At 43.8% G+C, this 16392-nt stretch overlaps 2 protein-coding genes across 2 annotated transcripts in view; both read right to left on the bottom strand.

The window, feature by feature from the left end:
* The window catches only part of LOC310685868 (protein FAM47E-like), a 239843-nt gene that overhangs the window by 75012 nt on the left and 148439 nt on the right, over positions 1–16392 (bottom strand). The gene's annotated exons all lie outside the window — the stretch shown is intronic.
* DCK (deoxycytidine kinase) lies at positions 2801–16152 on the bottom strand. The gene is made up of 7 exons (XM_083459094.1): positions 15537–16152; positions 12429–12544; positions 8328–8521; positions 6826–6973; positions 6180–6295; positions 5723–5822; positions 2801–4077 (listed from the first exon to the last, which is right to left on the bottom strand). The coding sequence occupies exons 1-7, from the start codon at positions 15604–15606 to the stop codon at positions 4051–4053; spliced, it is 771 nt and encodes a 256-aa protein (XP_083315220.1). The 5' UTR covers positions 15607–16152; the 3' UTR covers positions 2801–4050.

Genomic DNA, 16392 nt, shown 5'->3' on the forward strand with positions numbered 1-16392 from the left:
ACCATTAGATCACCTCTTTTTTTAAAAAAAACACAACAACCCTGAAGCTGAAATATTAAATGTTACTCATGCTAGATGTATTTTTAGACTCTGTTGATATTTCCAAAATTAAATGAATTGACGTCTCCACTTTCTCTGCTTTGGCGCCATCTCTTAAGCAAACTCTTAATAGAAAAGGCGAGGGTGGGAGGGAGCACTCTGCAAACCATTAAGGAATTGCAAGGCTTCGTTTCAGCAATGTTTCGGAAAGAGGAATTGCAGCAGCAGCAAGGAAACCATTAAATGACCTTATACCGTGTATTGGCCAGGTCAAGATCCCATTACGAAGAAGGGGAAGAGAAGAATGAGTCCAACAAAATTCGAGACAATTGTGTATTTTATTCTTGCTTGTAAGCAGCAAGGAAATACAGGGTTCCATCTTCAATTGCAAGTAGATGGCGTCTCGTTTTTTGGGGTTGACCCTGCCTTGGGGAACAAAAGTATGTTCATAGAATCAGAGTTGAAAGGGACACCCCAACAACTAGTCAAACAACCTACAATGCAAGAATCTCAACTAAAGCATCCATAACAGATGGCTATCTGTTCAAATCCCCTATGATTTAGCCAAGGCTGGGGAATCTATCACCCTCCAGATGTTGCCCATCATTATTCCTGAGCGTTGGCCATGCTGAATGCAGCTGGTGGGAGCTGAGAGGCCAGCAACATCTGGAAGACCACCCAATTTAATCTCAAGGAGTGCTTTTTTGAGCCTCCTTGACTATCAGATTTCTGTCCACTGTTAGCAGAGGTGCATAAATCTTAGCATTTGATTTGTAACACCCTGACACAGAATGGTTAATTTTGTATATGCAATATTCTGCAAGACAGGCCCAACGTGGTGCCCTCCAAGTGTTTATTTTTTAATTGAATCTGTAAACCGCCCTTCATCCGAAGATCATAGGGCAGTTCACAACATACAAAACGAGGACATGAAATGTATAATAAAACAAAAAGCAATACGCCCCCCCCCCAAAAAAAACACATTTCAAAGGTCATAGGATGTTAATCAAAGGCTAGGTTATAGAGAAACATTTCTGCCTTGCACCTAAAGATGTCATGAAGGTGCCAGGTGAGCCTTCCTGGGGAGAGGATTCCACAAATGGGGAGCCACTGCAGAAAAGGCCCTGTTCTAGTGTTGCCACCCTCCGGACCTCTCATGGAAGAGAGGGTCTCAGAAGATGATCTCAGGGTCCGAGTAGGTTCATAGAGAGAGGCAGTCCTTGAGGTTCTGTGGTCCTGATCTGCTTAAGGCTTTATAGGTCAAAACCAGAACTTTGAATTGTGACTGGAAACTAATTGGCAGCCAGTGCAGTCGGACCAGGATCAGTGGAAGATGCTCAAACTGTCTTGGCCCCAGTGAGCAAGTTGGTCACCAAATTCTGCAGCAGCTGAAGTTTCCAAACCATCTTCAGAGGCAGCTCTGCTTATGTGCTGAGTTAATCTAACCTAGAGGTTACCAGAGCATAGACAACAGTAGTTAGGCTATCCCTGTCCAGGTAGGGTCACAGCTGGGCCACCAGCCAAAGTTGATCGGAAGCCACCTGAAGCCACTCCAGAAGTACCCTCCAAACTACATACCTGATCCTGTAACTCCATCGAGAGCAGGCAGCTTCCCGGGCAGTTGCTGACTACTACTCCTGTCAGGTGACCCTTGGTCATGCTGGTTGTGGCTGATGGGAGCTGGAATTCACCAGCCTCTGGAGCATGGGTAGGCAAACTAAGGCCTGGATCTGGCCCAATCGCCTTCTAAATTCAGCCATGGACGATCCAGAAAACAGTGTTTTTACATGAGTAGAATGTGTAATTTAAAACGCATCTCTGGGTTATTTGTGGGTCATAGGAATTTGTTCATTTTTTCCCTTCAAGATATAGTCTGGCCCCCCACAAGGTCTAAGGGACAGTGGACCAGCCCCCTGAAAAAAGTTTGCTGACCCCTGAGCATCACAGGTTTTCCACAGCTGCTCCAGGGCGAAATGATTTTGCAAAAAGCAGGAAGGAACACAAGAGAATTTGGGGCTGTAAAATTTCAGATTCCATTTTAAAACGGTAAGAGCAATGGTTGCAGATCTATGCTTCTAGCCAATGCCTTGTGAACTCTCAGAAACCAGAGGAGCTCTGAGAGGAAATGAACACCACTCCCCCCGCTAGTTCAATTTCTGAATCTGAGGGTGCCCTAGTGGATCTATTTGGGGGGGCTGTAGCCTCTTCTTCAATGAGCTCAAAGTTTCTAGCTTCACAATAGACACTGAAGCACAAACTGACCAGCTCTCAAACGCTATTTGGTTGACAATTCTTGCCCCAGGTCTAGTTAAATAATCCTTATGCAACGGATAGGCTGTGCTTTTAAAGAGGACAAAGTCTGCTGCTTGTAAAGTCGGTTTTAAACTGCTGCAGTGAATGCAAAGAATGTTTATGGGGCATGGGAGTAGGAGGAAGAGAGACTGTTGCTGGAGACCTCTGGCTATTTATGCATAGAGCAGCTGCGATGCATGTATAAGCAGAGAGACGGACAGAAACAAAAACTGCTGATCTGGTCCCAGCCCCCTTCACTCTACGCTGGACTGTGCCCAAACGGAGCATGCTGAGGTCTAAACACAGAATGTATGTGGAGCGAAGAATGTAGATTATCCCACTTATTTCAGATATTTGGGGGTGGGGGTGGGGGTAAGGCTTGCAGTTTAGAGATAAAGGGGAAATGAGAATCAAATCCAGGCGAGAAACATGCGAAGAATTGTGACAAATGACTTAAGTGGCGCAGAACTGAAGACGCTTCTATATTTATTTCAGCCAAAAGTTTCCAACATGATCACAGCACTAACACTGTAGAATCTTCAGATGCTAAAACGACCTTGAGGCCAACTACATCCAGACAGTAATACATTGCATTAAAATAAATATAGATTTCAAGTGGGTTCGTAACTTTTAATATTTTAAAAAAATCAGTTTTAAGAATAAAAATTCAAACCATGGTTATTCCAGAGGTTCCCTTTGTCAATCCAAAGGGTTGCAAAATTCATAAAACATCACACTCCCATTATCAGTGCATACGAGATTTGTATGTATACATGCCCACCCATCCCCCCCTCCCCTCAAACAGCCCCGATGGGAAAGGGAATGTTTAAAGCAAACCACATTTAGGGGCAATTCAGGAACAAAGCAAGGAGTCATTAAATGGCCCCATCCCACCACTACCCCCATAGGAAATAATTCATTTAAAACATTTGAGGAGGGGAGGAATCCTACTGGTCATGTTCTTGCCTCAAGTTTTCTGTATGTAGCACCTTGGCTTTAAGTAAAGAAAAGGTTGCAGCATTCGGCTAAGTTTTCAGTTCAGTGATTCTCTCCCCGTCCCTGACCTGGTTGGATTGCTGTGCCTCTCTACAGAAGCAGGCAAAAGCAGTTATCTTGGAAAACAGCAGCGGGGGCCTTAATTTCTAGACAAACACACACCTGACTACAATGCTGTTGCTTTTGGCTGGTTTGCATATGGCTTTTTAAAAAAAAAATCATCACCCCTTACACACGCAGACCGCTTTGGACAAAATGCAGACCCTACGCCCCCCTTCCTAACCACACATGCATACAAAATCTAGGTGAGCAGAAACAGTATCCATTTAGTATGATCCCACTGCTCTTGGAACTTTATGAGTATCCCAATCAACTTGTGGGTGTGCACAAAGAGGTCCCACGTTCTCACACAGGTTTCCCGAATTCAGTTCCGGAAAAGTAAATGGTTCCACCTATTTCGTTTATGTCGCAAGCAGAATGTATTTCGCAGGACTCCCTGAACTCTGATTTGTAATATAAGGGATGGGTCTTTCCAAACGCTTCACCTAAGAAAGTCAAATACAATATAAGTGCTATAAAAACCCAGTCCACTGCAAAGGTTCAGCAATGCAACGAAAGCTGGACTCGGCCCTCGGACACCTTAAGCAAAAGCAGAATTGGCAACGCAAACTAAGCAATATGAATGCCAGGAATGCTCAAGTTCGGTGTGGTTTCGGGAATTGGCTACAAAGTGCTCAGAAATTCTTTGACCTGCAAAGACAAAAGCACAGAATTTATCAAAAATTAGTGACCAAGATGGGAAAAAAAGCACTGGTTGCTAGGTTCTGGGAAACGTCTCTTTCATATCACAGAATAACTAACTTGCCACAAGAGTAACACATTTTTTAATTTAAAAAGCTCCTAAAAGGATTCAGGGTTTGGTTTGGTTTTTACCTCAAATAATCACCCCCACCTCCACCCATCTCTTAGGGGCTGCCAGTAGCTTCTCACTTAAGGGACTGAACAGATTCATACTGGCTTAGCTTCAGAAGCCCTGAAGCACCAAGTTCTCCCAGGCGAGTGAAAACAACGTGAACAGTGGCCAGAAGTGCTAAAGAAAGCCAACATTAATAAAATACCACAACCATCTCAGATTAAAAACAAGCACTGCATGGCAGCATACAAAGTAACGTTAGTGAAGTTTCTGATCACTTTTCCAAAGATGGCACAAAATCCGCACGAATGTAGTTCATAGTAATGTTCCAAAAAGTGACCAAGAGAGGGGAGAAGGGCCTTGTGATTGCACCTGTAAACTTACGAATAGGGCTGAGTGTTTGCAGCTGCTGTGGATTTATTTATTACTTAACATATTTATATACTTCCTATTCATATATCAATGCAGTGTGTATGTAACAACATATACAATAAAACACAGAACTCCATAAAAAGAATTCAAAATCATCACTAAAATGACTGGCCAATTAAGAAAGTTTAAACTTTCTTCAATCACCAAAACAAAATCAGGTCTCTATTTCTTGAGAACGCTTTGGAGAAAAATACAACTTTCTGTAAGGAAGCAGAACCGTTCAAGTCCTTACTACAGACCAGCGTTCCTTGGGCAGCAAATGTGGGTATGGAGCAGTTGGGGGTAGAGAGAAAGGAATCACTCTTTCAATCTATTTTGCATCAATATGATGAGAGCAGGATTATTCAAGTCTTCCTAAATAAACCACCATAAAGGACTTAAACAAACCACGGTTTAGCTCATGTGGCCAAAAACTTTGTACAACAGTGACCAGAGAAGCAACAGAACTTCCTTCAGGCTTTCAGAAACGTGGAAGCAGATTGTGCACTTATATGACTATGAAAACGCAACGATATCTCAAGAGCAGAGCTTTGCAAATTGTGTGTAGCAACACGTTAGTGTGTTGGCTGCAGTGTGTAGGTGTGTCATGCAAATGCTCCCTGCACTCCTCCTGCGGCTGGAAAGGGATTAGTTTAACCTCTGGCTTGCTAGTAAAACTGAATTACTGTGTCACGAAATGATGCATGTCTAAATAGTGTGTCACCAGCATGAAAAGTTTGGAAAGCTCTGTCTCAGAGAGCTAACCAAAATTAAAAGGTCAACTACTGCTTGTAGTGCAAAGGAGAAAAAAGAGGAATATACAGAAAACATATCTGAAAACTATTTGCTACAGGCTGGGCACGAAGACTCCAGTGAACCCAGAAAATTCCTGTATTTGCAAGGGCTTCTGCATTTACTCTAATGGACGGGGACCATTCCACATATGTCCCCCTTTGTATGTGTGGACCTTCATCATCCACCATCAACATATTAAACCACCAGGGCTTTTTAAAATAGTTAAGTGTGGTTGTCCAAGAAGGGAAATGTTAAATACTTTCTGGCGGCTTTTACCTTTTCAATCATATCTTCATGCCTGTCTTTGTTGCCTTTGAAGTCTTCATTTACGTCCAGTGTTAGAACAGGTACATCTTGCAGGTATTCAAAATCCGTTCTGTAAAGAAAACAGGACATCTGAATTGGGAAACTGAAGACATGAAGAGGGCAAAGGGAGTTAATTACAAAAATATGTCTGTTTCTTGAAGTTTGCAGCACAACCCTATGCGGGTTTCTCCGAAGTCAGTCCTGGCAACGGATCTTACTTCTGGGAATGTGTGCTCAGGATTGAAGCCTTTGCTGTTGCATTTCCAATCGTGGGAGCTGCCCAGGCTGAGAATTCTTTACCGTCTTATAAATTAGGGTCTCAAATATACACAGCAAAGTTTCTAAAGTTAGGTAAGATATCTATAGTTTTCAGCAATGGCAACTATCTTATCCGCTGCTTTAAATTCGTAATCTATTTAATATTTACCGCAACGTTCTGTGCTGGAGCCAGCTTTCATGTTTGTAATGAAGTTTTTCCAGATATTCCATAGGAATGCCTTGTTCTTCATCCCTCCCACGCACATAAATCCTATTCAAGCATTTCTAAAAATAAAGAAGTCACAACTGGAATGAAGCAGTAATAATAATCATCTTAAAGGGGAACAGGCACAGTTACACTAACCTTAAAGGGAAAACATGTTAAGGCTGAGGATTCTTTTATAAACTGCTTAGAGACTTTAATGTATGAAATGGTATATAAAATACATATGTGTTGCAGAAAATGTCAACCTGGCACCTTAAAGACTCCTCATTTACTGTATGTATTTTTCAGCATGCATTTTTGCAAAGCGAAACAAAATAGCACACCAGCTAACACAGACCTACAGAAACTTGTGCTGTGGGAAGTCTTTATGGCGCCACAGAACTCTTTGTATTGTCATTCGCCCTTAACTTGCAATCCTACACCCACCTGTACACAAGGCACAATGTAATCCATGTAATAACAGCACCTGAACTTGTTAGGACGCAGCCCAGTGTGTTCTCTGCCTTTTCAATAAGATTTAGGTTGACTGACAGAGGTGAGGGCCCACAGGCTCTGTTGTCAGACAGGCCCACAAACTTCCATTTCTTACCTCAGGGGTAGCTCGGAGATAAATAATGCCATCCAGCCGAAGACTTGAGCCAAACTGCTGGTTCATCCAGTTATGCCAGTCTTGGTAAATAGTCCACTCGGTTTCATTCATGCAGTCCGTCTCATATAAATTAGACGCAAAAATGTACCTACACAAAAGGAGGCAATCAAGCTCAATGTCATTTTCTAACCTTTCTAAAAAATGATGTAAGAATATTTGCTGAAGGGAAAGGCGAGTGACGATAGGTAGCTAATGACTAGGGATGAAACTGTAAACCGCTGAAGGCTGTTTATGTAGAAGAGTGGATTCAATGAATAACAGAGGTGAGTGAACACTGATGTGTTTTGGCGGATGCCCCACCAGTACGGAATGCTCTTTCTCTGGGCACTTGCCACAGTCTGAGTATCTTCTAGGCAACCTGTACATCTTTGGGTTAACACATTTCCCCAATGGGAGGAGAGCCTACAAAGGAAGAAACAGTGTGGCTCTCTCTAAGCCTTGTTTATCAACTTGCAAACACTCCATTCCCCTGACAACTTCTTGAATGGTCTGTGTATGGATTCTCCTTGAGCAAACTGGGGAGGAGGGGCAACGATATGCCCAATGATGATGGGGCAGCTTGCTCAATACCAAGATGGTGGCCATCTCTTTGGGAAGGCCTTCTGTTTTTAAAGACAAATGATGGACTTATCTTGCATTACATTTTACACAGGAGCATTATAATACAGTTTCTCTTATAAGCCCCCAAACCCCTCTAGATTCAGTTTGAACACAGGTATTTTTTCTAGGGGTCTGCAAATTTCAAGAACTAGGTATTCAGGGACTGTTAACACTGCAACTGTAATTCCTGGAAAATCAATCACACCTCCAAAATTTAGCCAACTGATCAACCAATTGTTGCTTTTTGGCTACACAGAGCCAGCCTCCCAGCAGCTGCTTGGAAGTTCCAGAGGAGCAGCTTAACGTATATGGCGCTCCAGAGGTATCCTCATATACTGCTTTCTGCAAAGTGAAAGAACAGCATGGCGGAAACCAATACAGAGATTGCGATCAACACAGCAGCTAACAACATCTGCTTCTCTCCCTCCATGCCACTTTTTCATATATAGTCATACCTTGGCTCCCAAACGCCTTGGTACTTAGACGTTTTGGCTCCCAGCAAACCTGGGAGTGACTGTTCTGTTTTTCGAACGTTCTTTTGGAAGCCAAACATCCGACGTGGCTTCTGCTGCTTCCAATTAGCAGCAGGAGCTTCCTGCAGCCAATCAGAAGCCGTGCTTTGGTTTCCAAACGTTTTGGAAGCTGAATAGACTTCTGGAATGGATTCCGTTCGACTTCCAAGGTATGACTCTATACATCTTTCCTCTGTTTCATTCCAGCGTCGAGAACATCGTTCTAACAATCCAGAGGAGGAAAGCTTTTGTCTTACAAACTGAAACGGCCATTAGGAGCAACACATAAAAGAAAGGAACTGCAAGACTTAGCAAGAAACATATACAAACCTGTCACTGTAAACAGATCTCTCAAAGAAGACGACGGGGTTCTCAGCTTCTTTGAGTTTCCCTTCAAAAGATTTAAGTTGAGCCCGGATTCTGCTCAGGCAAGCGTAAGTCTGGAAAGTGAAGGACCATCTCTCTGGCTTCTCGTACATCATCTCAAGCAAGTTGCCACCACTCTTTTGAGAGGAAGTAAGCTCCTGTTCAAAATACAAATAACGTGACTTTTTAAAAAGGTAGCATTTTTTAAAATAAAACAGCTGCTGTTAAAATATTCCAAGGTCACCAAGTTCTAACAGAATGTCCTAACTTCATTCAGCTTTACCTCCTCAGCTGCATTTTAAAGTTCGCCAACTAACTGAAACTAACTGATATGTATTAGTGGAATAACTTCTGTCAGAAAGGCAGCCATGTCACCGTCAGTTTCTTCTGTGAACAAAAACCAGCAATGTCAGGTACAGTAATACCTCCGTGAACGTCTGCCTCGTCCAGCGTCTGCTTTGGCGAACATCCACGGCAAACCCGGAAGTACAGGTTATTACTGGGTTTGCCAATCGTGCTATGCGCAGAAGCGCAAACCGCTCCGCACACATGTGAAGATGTGGCACTTTGCCCTGCGTCCTTTTCGGCTAGCAGCTGGGGCTCCAGAACAGATCCGGGTCACAAAACAAGGTATGACTGTATAGACTAAAGATCTGTGGCCAAACAGTGATTTCTAGAACCTTCATAACTTTGGATTCAATCACCTGAAACACCAAACCAGAATATGGTGTTACGTGAACAAATCTTGGGCTCCTACTCTATCTTTTGCATGTCCCAATTCACTTATCGATTTCCTAGTTTGCAAGCAAACTAGCCGGCTCCCCACCACAGCACCTGAGCATTCTGAGCATTTCCCCACAGGCTACACCTCCCACCTGACAGTGGCCAAGCTACCTGGCGCAGATGGGTACTGGGAGTCCAACATTATCTGAAGCCAAAGCAAGAACACTCTGACAGTTTGCATTTCTTAGTGCAGAAAGTATTGATCTGATGTATAGAGATCTTTCCTAGTCTACTTAATTCAAGAGGGCTCTGGATCTGGAAGCTTCTCTGTGTGAAAGAAACAAGAAGGTTCATGATGTTTGGACTCTTCCTTCAGAGAAGCTGAGTACAGCTGGCTTAAATGGGTTCTCTTATCTCTTCTGTCAAGCTGACTATAAAATAAGGCCAGAAGGAGCCTGGGCTTCACTTCCTCTTTCTATCTCTTTTCCTTCCGTTGTGGTATTCTGTACACAGTATGCTTAGTGTTAAGGTTTAGACTTATTATAAGTTATTGTAAGTTCAAGTCGTCTGCAACTGGATTTCTCATGGACAGTACCAATTCTGAATGTATTGGATTTGTGACCATTATGCTCATTTGCCTTCCGCCATAAAGCTCTGCTAGATGAAATACAGTTGCCTCTGGTCTATTTTGGGGGAAATTCTGCAGCGTGTTTAAGTTTTCACTCTGCTAACGATACATTGGAGTTCTGCTCTGGATCGCTACTGAGTAGATTTCCATGACACACTCTCCCCACTCATTGAGTGCAAACAACTACTACGGAAAGTATTTTCCTAGGAACAAGTTGTTCTTTCTTTTATTTATTCAACAAAATTTATATACAGCCTGGTAGGAATAAAATGTCTAAGTCAGGCATAGGCAACCTTTGGCCCTTCAGATGTTTTGGACTACAATTCCCATCATCCCTGACCACTGGTCCTGTTAGCAAGGGATCATGGGAGTTGTAGGCCAAAACATCTGGAGGGCCGAAGGTTGCCTATGCCTGGTCTAAGTGGTTAACAAGAAATATCTACAAATGATCAAGAAAAACAGAGTGACAGAATTCAATCGGGCTGAATGGGAGCTCCCTGGCCTGCTCTCCCTCAGTTCTCAAACAGAGCTCCAGTGAAGGATGGGAAGAGGCTGCGCCAACACTTCTCTCAGGCCATTGTTGGTTCTGTCAGGAGCCATTGGCTCCAAAGCTTGAGCTCCAGCTCTTATTGCCCCCCATCAGGGGACACTGGTCTTTCTTAAGCAGCCCCAGGGAAGATGGAAGAGGGTCTGCCCCAAAATTAAACTCACAAACAGTAGGAAGAGAAGTAAAAGTGAGATACACTGGCTAAAAATCAAGCATCTGGTAATAAACGTTGACAAGTCACTGAAGGTTTCAACCAAACAAAATAAAATAAAGTCCAGGGATTTCGCTCAAAGAAAGCACTTTCTGCCTCAGGAGGCCTCCAAGAGTTTTCATGAGAGCAAGTGGAAGAGAATATCAAACTCTTGATTTAATTTGATTTTGACCCGTTTTTAAGAGGTAATTTAATTATTGTTTGATTTTATACTAATGTTATATATCTGATGTTAGCCGCCCTGAGCCCAACTTTGGCCAGGGAGGGTGGGATATAAATAAAAGTTTATTATTATTTATTATTGAGGACACTTTTTATTCCTGCCATGAGACAGTTTCGTTAAAAATCAAGCTGGCCATGCTCATACCATCTGTTGAGGGAGACAATTCAGTAACAGCTGCTACTGATGTCCAAAAGCAGTTGGCAGCATGCTCCTATAACATGCAAAAGCATCCAATCCAATCTTGATACTTAGAAATAGTATTCTTCCTACCCCCATATGTTTTAGCTTGTTATGTCATGACACTTTCCACTAGAAACAGAAATCCTCTAACTTGGGTAAGATGAGGACTGTATGCTTGGTAACCTTCATAAAACTAAATGTTACATGCCTACGATAGTTACCAAAAAATTCATTTCATGCATTTAATACTTAAAATTACCTTTTCCAAGTACCGTATTTTTCGCCCCATAGGACGCACTTTTTCCCCTCCAAAAATGAAGGCGAAATGTGTGTGCGTCCTATGGTGCGAATGCAGGCTTTCGCTAAAGCCTGGAGAGCGAGAGGCATCGGTGCGCACCAACCCCTTTCGCTCTCCGGGCTTCAGGAAGGTATCCGCCAGCCTTGCGAGCCCAGCGGGAGTTCCCGCGGGCTCACAAGGCTTGCGGGCAGCAGCCTGCAGCCCGAAGCACGGGGCGCCCTCTGGAGGGCTCCCCGTGCTTCGGGCGAGTGTCCGCAAGCCTTGCGCGCCCGGCGAGAGGTCCCGCCGGGCGCGTGAGGCTTGGGGCGGCAGCCTGCCGCCTGAAGCACAGGGAGCCCTCCGGAGGGCGCCCCGTGCTACGGGCAGGTGTGCGCAAGGCTTGGGACGGCAGCCGCGGCTGGGGGGGGAAATAATTTTTTTATGCATTCCCCCCCCCAAAAAAACGAGGTGCGTCCTAAGGGCCGGTGCGCCCTATAGGACGAAAAATACGGTAGTTACTTTTTTGACCACGTACTGTGAATTCTAGTGCAGGAAAAAGAGATTCTGAACCTTATAACAGACATTTAAAGGCCCCAAGCAATGAGAAGTCTGTCTTCATTTATTTCAGATCAGGAGACTAAATGGATACTCATCACAACCCACATCTTAAGAATCCCAATCAAAAAAGATTTGCACCTCAAAAACCCTTGCAATAGTTCATTTATACTTTGCTGGAAACACAGCTATGCATTGGCATTCATGACTCTGACCACTAGAGAGCAGATCTGCTGCACTAGCATTAAAAACAGAGAAGTTTATTTAACATATATCTTAATTTCCTTTTGTTTTCTCAACTGCTGAAGCAACACACACACACACACACACACACACACACACACACACACACCACATGGCGATTGTAGGAACATTTGGGCGAAGAAATTCTGTCTAGAGTCAGAAATAAAAATTCTAATGGGTGTAGTTACAAAAATAAAGCAACCTTGCATAAAGAACCTTCATTTCCATATTTATTTTTGCAGTTCTACTTCTGCAATATTTTTGTTGTTGTTGTCATGGGCGAATGAAAGCAGAGTTCTTCTTTTTCAATCTAGAACTGTGCAAAGATTTATATTCATCACTAGTCTAAAATATAGACCATACACCCACTCATCTAGACTTAAATTTGGTGGTTTTTTAAAAAAAAAACTCCATTTACTCTTTGCATTCCAGAAAATATGTCCGTCGCCCCTAAACACAGAATCATATTTCCTCATACCTCTTTGTCATCAGGGCAATTCTGAACATTGCACCACCTTGCTACTGGTTCTGGAACAACTTCCCAATCTTCTCTGGCTTGTTTGAGAATATTCACAAAAGTAGACTTCCCGGCAGCTGTGGACATAAAATCGATTTTGATCAAACTGGCATTCGTGTGCTTGACACCAATTTGAAAAGAGGAAATGTTTGACAGAACAAACGTAATTGAAACATTTTATTTGTTGAATGTAAACAAGTAAGGAAACTATTTTCATTTTTTAATATCTGGCAGAGTGTATGGTAATAATAGCACGCCCCACAAAAGTTTTCTCCACTGCTTCACTATCACCTGTGTAAATTGCATCTATACATATTTGCATAATGAAATAAACATTATTCATCACATTGTACCAGATATAGGAAACACTGTTTGATGTATAATTGCCTTACAAATAATAAAATTTCATTATTTGGGCACAGATATGGTTTTTTATTTCAGTGACAGTATAACATTTATTTTCTGGATTGAAGAATGAGCCTACACATGTTTACCAAGATGCAAGGCCATAAGAGCTTAATGGGAGAAACCCAAGGTCTGCATTACTGCAACCATGTAGCCTAGTCCTATCCATGTTTACTCTTGCATGTGAACCCAAAATAAAGGAAGGGACATACAGGATGGGTCCATCACAAATCAAAGTAATTATCTCCTTTCTGGTTTCCTTCTTTCTCCACTCCATCTTACTATGATATATTCAAATGATACCCTGCTTTCCCAACATAGGCAGCGTGACAAATATAGTAGGCACAGTTTGTCTATTATTCTCAACTATGCTGTTCATTTGGGTTCTGTTACTCAATTTTCTTGTTTGTTACACACTTTTCACCGGTTACTGATTTTTGCTTAATTCTGTCTCCTTTCTATATCCTTCTCCTTGCCCAATAGCTTTGGATTTTTAGGCTGTAACATCTATGGACATGGTTTTACTTTTTAATTTAAATGCTGTGAAGCACCTCAAGTCTTCAAGTTTCTTCCCAACTCACCACTTCACATTTAAAATTGAAAGTTTTAAGGACACGCCTGAAGACTAATTCACTCGACGAACAGGGTGTGCTGTATGGGTGATGAGAGAATAATTGCTGAGGAGTCTTTTGTTTGGGTGTAGGGTGGGGCAAGATAAAGCAAGGTCATACAAAGCTAAATCAATGGGAAGAGTATATAAAGAACATTTTCAAGTTTACAAACTTGGTAATTTTAGAAGTGAATTTAGAATGCACACCCAAAATTATAGGCTTGAGGGCTCAACAGTGGACCTCTACTTCCTGTCTCCCATAGATCTATATTGATGTACTGTACACCAAATATTATTGCCCTACTCTTTTGCAACTTGTCAAACCCCTACAGTAGGAGTGGCTAACCTTTGGTTGTCCTGGTGGCAGTGGGACTACAATTTCCATCAGTCTCAGCCAGCATGGCCAATGGTCAGAGATGTTGATGGGTGTGGTCAGAAAGTATCTACACGGCTACAGGTTAACCGCTCCTGCCCTAGAGCCTGCCAGAGCTCCTGCACTATATAAACGATAATAACAATCTTAAGATGATATATGTGATGGTTTTTGGCCTCAGGAGTTGTGTGCAGACAAAGGTACCTTTTAAAGCTGCTTAGCTATCTGAATTTTAAAGACATCTTCCATTTCAAGCATTCTTCTGTTACATCACATGAACTTTGAATGATACTGTTTGCTTAAAGAAACTGTAAACCTTAAAGTATCATGGAAGTTCTTAAAATTAAATAAGTAGAATTGGGGGGGAGAGAGTGAGAGCAGGGTACCACTGCACGGCCAGGAAAGAAGCCACACACATCTGCTCAACACAGCAGTGGGGAGAGCTTGAGCATTTCTGCCTGTATAATATACACAGGAACCCCATTACGGAGTGGGGGGCACCTGTGGCTTTGGGGACCTATTATGTTCTATATGATTTATGCTGCATTTGCGATGCTCTATCATGTTATTGCTATTTATTGTTCATAAGCCGCTTTGGGATTCATCTGAATGAAAAGCAGCATGGTAATACAATACAGTAAATCAAATCAATTCCATACCATACCCCCCAAGGCAAGAACCATCTCCCCCTTCAGTTTATTGACCCCCTTAAGGTCAATTCTTCCTCAGCTCCTGCCCCACACTGAGAGCCAAATGCCATGGAAGAGAGTGTAATTCAGCTGGTCCCAAGGTTTTCCCACTTCCCATATTTTACAGACACCTCCCACAGCAGCAGCCATTCCTCATTCCATCCAGCAATAAAAATGAGACCACTTTTTCGTCATTGTTGGCATCTGTCCGCCTCGGGAGACAATGGAGGAGTGTGCCTTTGGGGGTGAGGTCAAGCTGTTGGAAGGTTGCAGCATCTTGGCATTCCAACTTGCTGGGTGCAAAAGGTTTTCTTTTCTTTTTTTGCCTGGTGAAGCAGCTCAGTCTACTTGTGGAGCGATATTCCAAGCTCCAAGCGTGGCAGGTCAGCACTTTATGGACCAGGGCTGTCCAGCTAAGGCAGGTGGGTGGGTGGGTGTATATATCTATACAGTGGTACCTCAGGTTACATACGCTTCAGGTTACATACGCTTCAGGTTACAGACTCCGCTAACCCAGAAATAGTACCTTGGGTTAAGAACTTTGCTTCAGGATGAGAACAGAAATTGTGCTCCTGTGGTGCGGCGGCAGCAGGAGGCCCCATTAGCTAAAGTGGTGTTTCAGGTTAAGAACAGACCTCCGGAACGAATTAAGTACTTAACCAGAGGTACCACTGTGTGTGTGTGTGTGTGTACACACACACACACACATATAAACACACACGTTTTATTTTATCTCTGCTGCCTAGTCCAGCCAGTTCTTTCTTACAATAACTTTTGCAACCAAGTCGAGCAACTGACCCTGAGCCTGCGTTTTTTCCTCCTCCCTCCCAGCCCGCTTTTCCTTTTATGCCGTGCTTCTTGAGAAGGAAGCCATGGCCTTATCCTCTGCTCTCTGTAAACCGCCATTGGAAGCCCCACCCGCAACCAACACTGGCGAAAAGCGGGAGGGGGGAGGGGAATAAATAAAACAGCGCAAATAAACGACATTTCACCTATGTTGCCTTCTATGGCGATCTTCTTGATGGCGCTCTCGGCCCGGCTCCGCTTAGGTGGGGTTGCCATGGAAACTGCCTACCGGCTACGGTGCGAAGCTCCCGGGGAAGACGGTGCGACTGAGAGGACAAACCTAGGCGGGAGCGCTCCGGTCTTCCCGCACGCCGAGGCTACGTAAGCCCGTCTGCCCGCGCGCGCGCCAGCCAGCCGGCCAATCCCGTTTGTCCCGCCAGCCGCCGTTCGAATTTGGCGCGGCGTCGCTCGGGGTTGGCTATGCCGGGCAGTGACGTCACCCGCGGGAGTCCAGTCAGCTTCTTCTTTCCGGCTTCGTTTTCACCTCAATGACGGCCTTATCGTAATAATAGAAGCCTCAGCTGTCGTCGTTCTCTCCCCTCCTTAGCCGCCTGAAGAGTCCCTACAGGTGCCCGAGAGGGTCATAAACCGTATGGCGAAGCGCGCGCGCGAGCCACCGCGGCTTGCGGCAGAGCAAAAACCAACCGCGCTCGCTCGCCTCAGAAGGGCCGGCTTTCCATGGGAAGGGAAGCTCAATCACACACCGAGCAACGGATGCAGCCGGAGGGAGCGCTGTCGAGCTGTGAGTTCGTCGATCGGCTTGGGTCGTAGAATCCTGGAGATGGAAGGGGTACCCCGAGGGTCATCTAGTCCAACCCCACTGCTGCAGTTACGTCGTTGCCATGGCAGCGTGCCAGGCTTCTGGGGCGAGATCGCACTCCGCCTTCCAGGAGCAGATTTTAAAGCTTTCTTAGAAATAACGTTAAAAATGCCGCGTGTTGTGGTCTTTTTCTGCTGTGATCTTTGAAAAGGCATAAAGCCTAGTGATAGATTTTACCTTCT

This window comes from Podarcis liolepis (genome assembly GCF_965112155.1).
Source record: "Podarcis liolepis genome assembly, chromosome: 9".
Taxonomy (NCBI): Eukaryota; Metazoa; Chordata; class Lepidosauria; order Squamata; family Lacertidae; genus Podarcis; species Podarcis liolepis.